This window comes from Manduca sexta, chromosome 17, assembly GCF_014839805.1.
Source record: "Manduca sexta isolate Smith_Timp_Sample1 chromosome 17, JHU_Msex_v1.0, whole genome shotgun sequence".
NCBI lineage: Eukaryota > Metazoa > Arthropoda > Insecta > Lepidoptera > Sphingidae > Manduca > Manduca sexta.
The window spans coordinates 2,815,642-2,827,366 of NC_051131.1; the positions used below are offsets into that span (position 1 = coordinate 2,815,642).

General features: G+C 36.9%; 1 protein-coding gene across 1 annotated transcript; it reads left to right on the forward strand.

Moving 5' to 3' along the window:
* Nucleotides 1-338: 338 nt before the first annotated feature.
* Nucleotides 339-857, forward strand: LOC115454516. The gene has a single exon (XM_030183245.2). It carries the CDS (start codon nucleotides 339-341, stop codon nucleotides 855-857), a length of 519 nt encoding a protein of 172 aa, XP_030039105.1.
* Nucleotides 858-11,725: the final 10,868 nt, after the last annotated feature.

Genomic DNA, 11,725 nt, shown 5'->3' on the forward strand with positions numbered 1-11,725 from the left:
TGCATTATACGTGCTATATAGAAAAATGGCGGAAAATGAACAAAAGACGTAAAGGGTGAGGTAGATCAAATTACCATTACTTCAAGAATTGCAGAATTTTGGGAGGATCAACCTCGAACATGGTTTATCCATGTGGAATCGGTCCTTTTCAGCCGTAAGTTATCCGACGAGGCGAAATATCACCTAGTAATCGCAAAATTAGGTAAAATGTGGTTCAGGCAGCAACAGACATTTTACTCAATCCGCCGGAAGAAAATAAGTATAATGCCCTTAAGGCTAGACTTTTAGCCGTATACGAAGAGTCGGAAAGTCGCCAGCTGCAAAAGTTAATAGGAGAAATGGAACTCGGCGATCAGAAACCGTCACAACTTCTTCGACGGATGAAAGACCTAGCCAGAGACAAAATCAAGGATGACACGTTACTTCTTTTATGGCAAAATCATTTGCCGACAGCGGTTCGAGCTGTGCTTATAGTTACGGACAGCAAGGATTTGAATACGTTGGCCTCAGTAGCCGACAAAGTGATGGAGACCGTCAAACCCATCAACGTCGGAGAGGTCAGCACATCGGATACGACCTCATTAGCAGCGCAAATAGCCAGAATCAATGTCCGGCTCGATGAGATGCAGTCAAGGCCACCGAGACAAAGCAGCAGGTTTTCAGCACGCAAGACTCGAGAGCGCTACGGTAGAGAGGCGCGATCCATTTCCCGCGGGCGTCGAAATCCTACACCTCGTGGTACACCAGCTCGTGCCGACTGGATGTGTTTTTATCACTACCGGTTCAAGGAACAAGCGCGTAAGTGCGTGCCGCCGTGTGCTTGGGCCAACAAGCAGCAGAAGCATACGGAAAACTGAGCGCCGTGCAGTCAGCGGCGGACGACAGCTGCATCGGAACGCGTAATTACCGCCTTAGTATAAGAGATAGATGTAGCAACCTAAATTTTTTAGTGGATACTGGCGCGAACATTTCTGTTTTACCACGCAATGTAGTTAGTAAGAGTAACCTAAGTAAAAATAAATCAGACTATACGTTGTATGCCGCTAACGGCACGACTATAGAAACCTACGGCACTAAAACTTTAAATCTAGATTTAGGTTTAAGAAGATCCTTACGTTGGACTTTTGTTATAGCTGAGGTAAGCCAACCCATTTTAGGTGCCGATTTTTTAAAATATTACCAATTATTAGTTGATTTAAATTCCCGTAAGCTTATTGACCAATTAACGCAATTAAACGTGCTAGCTTCAATTGTAAGTTCGCCCATTAGCCAGACCATTAAAACCGTAGATATAAGTCATCCATTTTACGATTTGCTGGCGAAATATCCGGATATTACCCAACCCGCATCATTTAAAGAATCACCTAAACATTCAGTGTACCATCATATTGAGACAGTCGGATCACCCGTACATTGCCGAGCGAGACCGTTGCCACCGCATCGATACGCTAAAGTTAAAGAAGAATTTAAAATCATGCAGGAGATGGGGATTTGTAGACCGTCGAAAAGCGCGTGGGCAAGCCCATTACATGTCGTGGAAAAAAAAGATGGTAATTTACGTCTTTGTGGTGATTATAGAGCGCTTAACGCAATCACCAAACCGGATAGATACCCTATTCCGAGATTGTACGATTTTACCTACATACTTGCAGATAAAAAAGTTTTTTCTCGTATAGACATTAATAGAGCATATCATTGTATAATGGTTGCTCCAGAGGACGTAGAAAAGACCGCAATAATCACACCTTTTGGACTTTTCGAATTCCCACGCATGAGTTTTGGTTTGTGCAACGCAGCGCAATCTTTTCAACGCTTTATGAATCACTCTGTTTTGCATGGTTTAGATTTTTTGTATACGTTTATAGATGACATAGTAATAGCTAGTGAGAGTTTGGAACAACACAAAATACATTTAACAGAAGTTTTTGAACGACTTAGCAAATTCGGTATTACTATTAATTTAAAGAAATGCTCATTTGGTAAAACTAAAATTGATTTTCTTGGATACGAAGTTTGCACTGATGGTATTCGGCCACTTAAAGAAAAAGTAGATGCAATTAACTCTTTTCCCAAACCTGAAACCGTAGACCAATTAAGGCGATTTTTAGGAATGGTTAACTTTTATCGGTTACATTTACCTCACGCAGTAGAGTATCAATTAGAATTAAACAAATATTTAAAAGATTCCAAAAGAAGGATAAAAGTAAGATTATTTGGGACGATAAATCAAATGAAGCATTTATACAATGTAAGTTAAGAGTTTGCAAAGTGCGCCTGGTTTATCGTATCCGAAACCCGATATGCCACTTGCACTAATGACGGATGCATCGAGTAGTTGTGTGGGTGCAGTTTTGCAGCATCGCGAAGGCAATGTATGGAAGCCGTTAGGATATTTTTCTAAGAAAATGACACCTGCACAAGAAAAATATAGTACCTATGATAGAGAGCTTTTAGCTATATATCTCTCTATTAAGTATTTCCGGAATATGATTGAAGGACAAAAATTAGTAATTTATACCGACCATAAACCTTTGACTTTTGCCTTTATAAAAATAGGTAGTAGCAACGAGTTACCGCGTAGAGTTAGGCAATTATTATTTATCAGTGAGTTTTCTACTGACATTAAACACATTCAAGGTGACAATAATGTAGTAGCGGATGCATTATCACGGGTCGAATCCATTTCTGTTCCCATTGCATTGGATTACGCTGACATTGCTCGTGTTCAAAGAAACGACGAGCAACTGGCCAACCTGCGTAAGCAGACCGGTAAGTGGAATTTGCTAGAGATAGTATTACCGGGACATGACACTAGCATTGTTTGTGATATGACTACACTAAAGCCTAGACCATACTTACCAGAACAGTTTAGGAGATTAGCTTTTCAGTCTGTACATAACCTTAGCCATCCAGGCATTCGTACTACAGGTAAATTAATTAAACAAAGATTTTTCTGGGTCAACATGAATAAGGACATAAGTATATGGGCACGTTCTTGTAATGCATGTCAGCGTGCAAAAATACATAGACATGTTAAATCGGAATACCGCCAATTTCCATTGGCAGAACGTTTCACACACATACATGTTGACATAGTAGGGCCATTGCCGATTTCTTTGCACGATTACAGGTTTTTAGTTACAATCGTAGACCGAGCTACAGGATGGCCGGAGGCTTTTCCCGTAAAAGATATTAGCGCGGAAACCGTATCGAAAGCTATTTATGAAGGTTGGATTTCACGTTTTGGCTGTCCTTTTCAACTTACTAGCGACCAGGGCAGACAATTTGAAAGTTCGCTTTTCAAGGAACTCATGAAATATTTAGGTATATGCAAAAAACGTACCACACCTTACCATCCTCAAAGCAATGGTATGATAGAGAGGTGGCATAGATCGCTTAAAGCAGCTTTGATGGCCAGATTAGACTCGAAGACTTGGGTTGAAGAATTACCTACAGTGTTATTAGGACTCCGAGCAGCACCGCGCACCGATACTAGTGTAAGTGCTGCCGAGTTGACTTATGGACAAACCCTAAGGCTACCTGGCGATTTCTATGACAACAACACAGAGATATCTAATTATTGCGAATATGTAAACAACTTACGTTCGTTAATCCGTAATTTAAAACCAAAACCGAATACACATAAGGCTTGTCACACAGTTTTTGTGTACCCAGAATTAAGCAATTGTAGTCATGTATACATTCGTAATGATGGTGTTAAAAAATCATTACAACCACCTTACGATGGACCATTTAGAGTGCTAGAGAGAAACGATAAAGTTTTCGTAGTTCAACTTCCGAATCGCGTAATTAACGTATCAATAGATAGGTTAAAACCAGCTTTTGAGGTTGAAGTTAAAAAAAATTGCCTAGATACTAATAATAAAAATTATGTGAACAAAGAGAAGGATAATATTACTAGTAGTAGCGATAGTCAACAGCATAACGCGACTAGAGTAGCGAAGAGCGATAAAAAAACGCTCAGCTACACTACGCGTAGCGGCCGAATAAGTAAAAAGCCCGTACGTTTCAATTTGTGAGCTTGGGTAAGTATAAAGTTTCCACATCGGCAAGTCGTACATATATTTTGTATTATAATTACGATTAAACACCCGTGCAATTATATTACGCATTGAACAATTATATAATAATGGGTAAAGCTGTATCAAAGGAAGAAATTGTTATCGCCCAAAACGGGGCAACTGCTAACTTACAAGACACAACTTGGAACAATTATTTCAGTTGGTCTATCGTCGGATTTTTAGTTTTGAGCATAATCATGTATTTCGTGATCAAACGCTGTATGTCGAAGGCTAGGACCTGGTTGAATGATCATGTACGAAGTATACAAGTACAAGTATTGGAATCGGTAGAGGCAACAAGAGCTAGTTTTCGAAAAGGGAGAGACCCCAATTCAAGCAAGGTTTCTACTAAACTTGATATTGTGTAAAAGTGTCAGTGTTTTCTCTCACAGTGGTGATACTGAGATGATTCGTTAGCAATCGTACAAGTAAAATTTTAAGTTTATGAATGGGTTATACAACCCTTATATTTTTTTTTTATATACAACCAATATTTTGATTTTTTTTGATTTATGTTTTGCAACTATATTAACATTTATTGCTGTATTCAGTATGCTATTGTTATTGTAGGTATAATATTGTACTATTGTATTATGTTTAACTATCGGTATTAAAATTTGTCCTATTTTTACCCCCAAAATATTTTTTAAAAGGGGGGGGAGTGGTGTAACGGCCATATTGCTTTGTAAGCGTAATGTATACGGAGTGTAGTCGGTCGGAAGAGAGTAGTGTAACGTGGAGTCAGGTACTGTGTACACGCGTATAAATAATTATGTAAAATGTGTTTCCTGTAATAAACTTTTATTCACATATAATTATATTATTGTGGGACACTCACATACTCCCTATAAAAGGTTACCCCCCTTACAAGCTGTATTTCAGTATAGATAAATGGTTTAGAAGCAAATCTATCAAAAATCCCCGTGCTTAACCTGATCCCTATTCCTTTATTATAAAGTCGAAGCGTGTATGATTCTTTAAGAATTGGTGTTTATAGTTGGTGGAGATCGTTCTAAATCAGGTGACCTATTTCCTGTTTTTCCTTTCGCGCTATAAAAATATTATTGTCAATAATTTATGTTTTCGTCTGATTTCTTCAGAGAAGCGAGAGTTCATATTAAACTTTAGCATCTGTCTTAACACTTAAAGTGACACGGATATTTCTATACTTCCCATTGCTGCAGCACAAAGCGTTTCACACCTAGCCTTAATTCTATACTTCACTTTGTCGTACTGTAAGTAAGACATGCACTAGAAGTTTCCGACTAGGTTTCGCACTCAACGTGTTAAAATAGTAATGGTTATAGGCAACAAGTTGAGAGCACTTCTGCTAATGGTATAAAAATGTAGAATACCTATTGAAAACGAAATGGAACTATGAACAATAAATCTAGCGAAACGTTCTTTATACGCACAAATCCTTAAAGGTGCGAACATAAATTTCCGAACAAGAGTTACATAACAAATGTAAAAGGGATTCGCATAAACATTACTAAGTCACAAGAACCGTCTGCGGCTAATCCTTGAAGTTCTTACATCGAAATTCCATTAACTGTGACTCCATTTCAAATTCCATTTACCTATCGAAAACGCTGGGATGACGCGAACCGACCAAAAACACGAGCGACAAACATCGAATAAGTCCGTTCAGATGTTTGTGATGTTTTTATTTGGTATATTTTTTCGCGGCGAATAAACTAAGCCAAAATACGTTAACCAGCAATTTTTTTTCGTCGTTTTGAGACTTTAATTATCTAATGCTCAGAGATTCTACTGGCTACAAACCCTACAAACCTTAACAGTGTAGCTACTTCGCTACCTTATAAAAAAAAAAAAAAACAAAACGGTAGCAACTCATGATTAGACTTCTATACATGAGTTCTATACATGAGACCTAGACCATTTAGAATGTAGACAAAAGACAGTAGCGGTTTTATGAGGAGATATTACGCACTTAGTTGAAGCCCATTTTTTGTCACCACCTTGTTAACCAATAAAGCATCTCATCGACGAATTGTTGAAATCGGGGACCTTTTTTTGATAGGACGGCCTAAGCCGGCAAAATACTTAGTAAATTAGCTACACAGAACAATCACCACAGCAAATAGAAATACATTATAGGTGAACAGCTTAGTTGAAACACAATACTCTGTAGAACTTTGAATACAAGGCATTGCAACGCATTAGTTTCCCTTTGCTACTAACTAATTCCACCAGTTTGACTATGCAGATTGACTTTAACAGCTATGTTAATGCATCAGTAGCATTTAGATATAAGACTATTACTAGATTTATGATTTATTACAATATAATGAAATGTAATAATCCGCCGTCATTTTATGTATTCTAAAGCCCATTTTGAAGTAAAATTTTATTCTCAAGTACTACCTTTTGGCTTTGAATTGACAAAGAACACGTTGCAATAGAAAAGGAATCTAAAATGCGCTGTTTTTTTTTTTTTTTTCAAAATCCAAAAACTCTTTAAGTTACAATCAGCCAGAAGCATTTTCGGTAATAAATGAAAAAAATACAAAATATCTTATTTCTAAACAATGATAGTCCATATTTAATGAAAATAAAGTTACCGTCCATTTTGAAATGCCTAAAGCTGATACTTAAATGCCAAAACATTCTGGTAGTTCAAATAACAGAGCTATAAAACCAGCATTTTTCGCGCTGTCCACGATTTAATTTCAGTTTAGAGTCCTCGTGAGATCTGAATTCGCATAATATATTCAACTTTGTGGAATTGGCTGTAGTTTACGTGAATGTTAAATAAGAAAATATGTCTCTGTACAAAGAAAAAATTATGACTCTTCCGTTCGAGGAGTTTATTTGGGAAATATTTATATTTATACGTATTTTTGTAGTTCAACATGTGTAGCTTCAGTTTATGAATAATTTATAAATAATTTTCTAATTTCAGAATACGAAACCGTTGGTGCTAAACTAGACTATATTTATATACTATTAATTCAAAAATAAAATTCCATATAAACCTGGCTTCAAGTACCGCGAATTAAGATACTCTCTAAATTCTAAGGTGTCTAAACTAAAGCTTCACAATTAAGACCTAACAAATCTTTCCAAAATACAAAAACACGATACAACACACCGCAATGTACGGACTAACTTTGAAATTCAGAAACAACAATACGAAGCGGTAAACGAAAAATGCCCAGACATTTGTGTAACAAGGTAAGAAGGCGGAGATATTGCTTTCGAGTTTGAATGCAGGCTGCCTTACTGCATTTTCACTGATATTATAAATCGTTGACTGTTTGTTATTCGATAGCGTGGAAACACTTGGCACGAATATGATGTATTCTCGAAAGTTGGTTTATTTTCATAAATGGTTCTGTTATACCTTAGTAGATTTCTTATGAATTAAATGTTGACGCAGGGCGAATTAACTATTGTAAGAATTTCAACCTTAGTAAACCGAATTAAAAGTTTAAAATCGATAAATAACAAAACAGTGAAGAGGCTTGAAACAAAAGTAGTCAGTTTCAAAATAAAGCAACTCTAATGCGGAGTCTCCACTCATAGTGTAGTTGAAACGTCGCAATGCGGATGCAGTGACAGAGATAGTTCGACTCAAACTTTTTCTCAGCATACTTTATAACTAATTTATAAGGCACAGAAGATACTTAATTGTTACTCCAAGCGCAATAAACTAAAGTTGCTTGACATAGCAATAAAACGGCAACTTTCCTGGAAGTAGGACCCCAAAGTAAAGTTACATTCAGGCCTATCGTCGGGCAGAAGGCACGACTTAATATTAGTTGATACTAATTTATGCCGCTAACTTTGTTTACTGTTTGTTCCACGAGGAATTGAACGTAAAAATGGCTATATTTGTTTTCATACAGCTGAGAATTTAAGTATAGTTTGTTGCTGCGATGTGACTACGATGAAAACATGCTTTAAAGTTACGACGTAATTATATCCAGAACGCTTTGCTAATGGACTGTGGTGCATTGCTGCAAAGAGAAACAACGAGACTCCAGTAATGTTTGTAACATCTTACTCGTCTTAGAACACTACGTCAAAAGACGAAGGAAAGTGTTGGAAGTAAGACGAGTAGCTATACTTCAGAAAGCAAATGCGGAATGTATACAGTTGCATTCCTCGGCAGCTTATCTTTGGCAGTAGGTGCGACTATTTAATCTAGAACTAGTTTAACACAGTGATTATGAAGAAAATTCATGGCTTCTTAAAAACAATTTATCCACGCGACAAATTTGTAAGCGCACGTCACCAAAAATTACGCTCGCGCCAAAATACGCCAGCGCCAATTACGCATTCCGCGAGCACCAATTTCCGCATTTGGCACAGTTTGCTACGTGACTACTTAAAAATTTAAAACTTAGCGCCTCGGAGCACGTGGTAGATAAGGTCTCATTATGCATAGGAAGTAAATGGGATTACTAGAGGCATAATGCTTACGGGTCCGTGAGTTGCGCCCCTCTGTTTTATGAGCCAGAATTATGTTTTGAATGAGTAATTTATGCGGATTGTTGCGATTTTATTCAGACGCTTGAGGTTTACTGTTGGGATCACCGTTTTCAGAATTATTATGACTGACTACGTGTGGGTTTCTAATGACTGTAACGTTGAAGTGGCTTACATTTTTAATCCGAGATTATTTGAAAAATTCAGCGTACTCGAAAGGATTTAACTGTCAAAGGATTTAAAAAAATTACTAATATGTATAAATTGCGTAGTCTGACATTCAATCAAACATGAGTCGGTGTAAGAATTTTACTTTTTAATAATGAAACTAGCGAATCATTCACCTGATACAAGTGCGATGATTACAAACAATAATTTGACTTAAAATTGGAACTATAAACCTCTCTATGGCACCGCATTGATTTAATATCATATCAGAATTTTAGATTTAAGTCTCATTAAGCCTAGGAATCACATTGATTACAATAGACAATATCAGCTCTATACAAAACAATGGTAATATTCAATATGAAATAGTGATCGTAAAAATTATAATTATTATTCCCAATACTGAATTTAGTTATGTCGGGCAACCACTCGGAGCTTCACGCTTAGGAAAACCTGGCGCTTAAGGAACTAGCCAAGATCCCGTTCTGAGCGGCACCCCGAGCGGTTTTTTGTCAGTGGCAATGAGTGAACGAGACAAATGTACGGGGGAATAAGAAAGTTGTCCGATATGCCAGTGGTAGGATATATTTTATATCCGGCCAGATAGCGACCACCTTACACTAAGTGTTAAAATCCAGTTGTCCACGTAATGTCGCGTTCCGGGATCTGCCTGTGTATATCCGGTTCCAACATAATAGAATCGATTGCTAGGGAGTAATCATCTCTCGTCGACATTCTATTCGACCCCATCCGATCGGCATCCAAGTGCAGTGCGGTCGCGATGCCGAGCAGGCATAAAAAAAAGAGCAGTGCGGATAGCGCAACCGTACCGCGCCGCTCACCGCTAAGCCATTTTTTTTAGCGGAACCATAAATGAGGGACTTCGGTGATGACCAACTCAATACCTTTATTGCTGTGTCACAACCATCAACCATTCATCCACCACCACCACCATCAAATGTTATCTGTAAATTAAAATCGTCCTTATGCATATTGATCGAAGAAGGCATAATTTTCGCGTATATGGTACATTTTGCTAGTTTATACTAGTTATTATTCCCCATTACTGGCGCTTACGATTGTGTTATTTGCATATTTTCTTACGACTTGTTATGTTGTATAACAATGTAATTGTAAGGTAGAATGTTATTTTTATGCTGTATACACACGCAAAGCATAATACAAGGTCATTTTGACATTGCGTCACTAAATGAAATGTCATCTTTATAATAACACTTTACAAAAAGTTACTTGACCGGAGATACAAAATAAAATCAGAATAGTAAAACTGGGATTTTTAGGGAAAATATTCGTTATTCATGAGAAAGAAATTAGATTTGTTTTTGGCACAATGTTAGCAATGGTAAAGAAGAGTAGGTGTGTGTTTGCATTTATTACCGCAATGTCAAAATAACAGTTATAAATAATTATTATAATTGTTCCAGTTATATGATGATAAAATTATAAAAAAAGGAAATAAGCACATGAGTCTGTTTAAATTGCCATCAAATATGGCAATGCATAGTTATAATTTTATCAAATCAAATCGCCATCGTATCAAATAACGGACCCCTATCCTTTCCGGCCACACATATACACATAAACATTATATTTTACATAGTGATACTTATCACTCATTCCACAATAAAACACAGGAAAAAAAGTTATTATTTTATGCTTCGAAATGAATGTCATTACAATCGTACTAGCTACCTTCATTATATTTATATTTTCCTTTAACAGTTTTTATATATAATAATATAATAATATCAACCCTGTATTATAAACTTGCCCACTGCTGAGCACGGGCCTCCTTTACTACTGAGAGGGATTAGGTCTTAGTCCACCACGCTGGCCTAGTGCGGGTTGGTAGACTTCACACACCTTCGAAATTCCTATAGATAACTTCTCAGATGTGCAGGTTTCCTCACGATGTTTTCCTTCACCGTTAAAGCGAACGATAAATTCACAAAGAATACACACATGATTTTAGAAAAGTCAGAGGTGTGTGCCCATGGGATTTAAACCTGCGGACATTCGTCTTGGCAGTCTGTTCCACACCCAACTAGGCTATCGCCGCTGTTTACCAGTTTTTATGTAAGCAATTTATTCGAAGCAATCATAACTCCTTAGTAAATACTGTGAAGTGTTGTAATTGTGTGATAACGTATTATTAAAATCTAAGAGTACAGCGTCTGCGCGACGCCTTTAAAGCGTGCAAAACACAACTAAATTCGAAGATAAATAATCTAGAAGTAAATAAAAATACATCGAGCCATCTAAAGCTACATGTCACACCTTGAAATCGCATCTGAAAATAAATTTATTACGAATGACAGAATAAAATCCAATTGTTCAGAACATGTAGAGACGTCAGTTGTCACGTTTATTCCCAAAAGGGTAGGCAGACGCGTACGAATCATATTCATAATATGCTAGTAAAAATGTGTTATAGAAATGTGTTGGAGTCAAGTGTAGCGGCTTTTAAGTCAATTGGGATTTTTGAATCCGTTATCTGCGAGAAAACGTCTCGGTACACCGCATTATATACCTACTTTTGCCTTCAAGCAGTCCGCACTTTTTTATGTTTGAAAGTATTGCAGCTTATCTGTAATTCTATACTATTATATTATATAAAGCTGAAGACTGTTTAAAGCGTTAATCTCAGATTCGAATTAAAGAATTCAACTCAAAAACTATCCAATTTTGATGAAATCTGATATGGGGATAGTTTGTGTCCCTGGGAAGGACATTGGCTAATTTATATTCCGGAAAAATATAAAGCGGGAATATTATACCGGTAAATGTTATCCGGGACATTTTCACGCGGGCAGAGCCGTGAGAAAAAGCTAGTGTAATATAAAGTAGGGATCATGATAATTAATATTAGTTGATATGTATAACATGTCTATAGAATATTGTATTTAGTTATAATATCTATATTAATAACATAGAAAAAAGTTTTTAGGTTTGTAAACCTAACCTGTGTAACTACCGAACCGATTTTAAAAATTACTTTT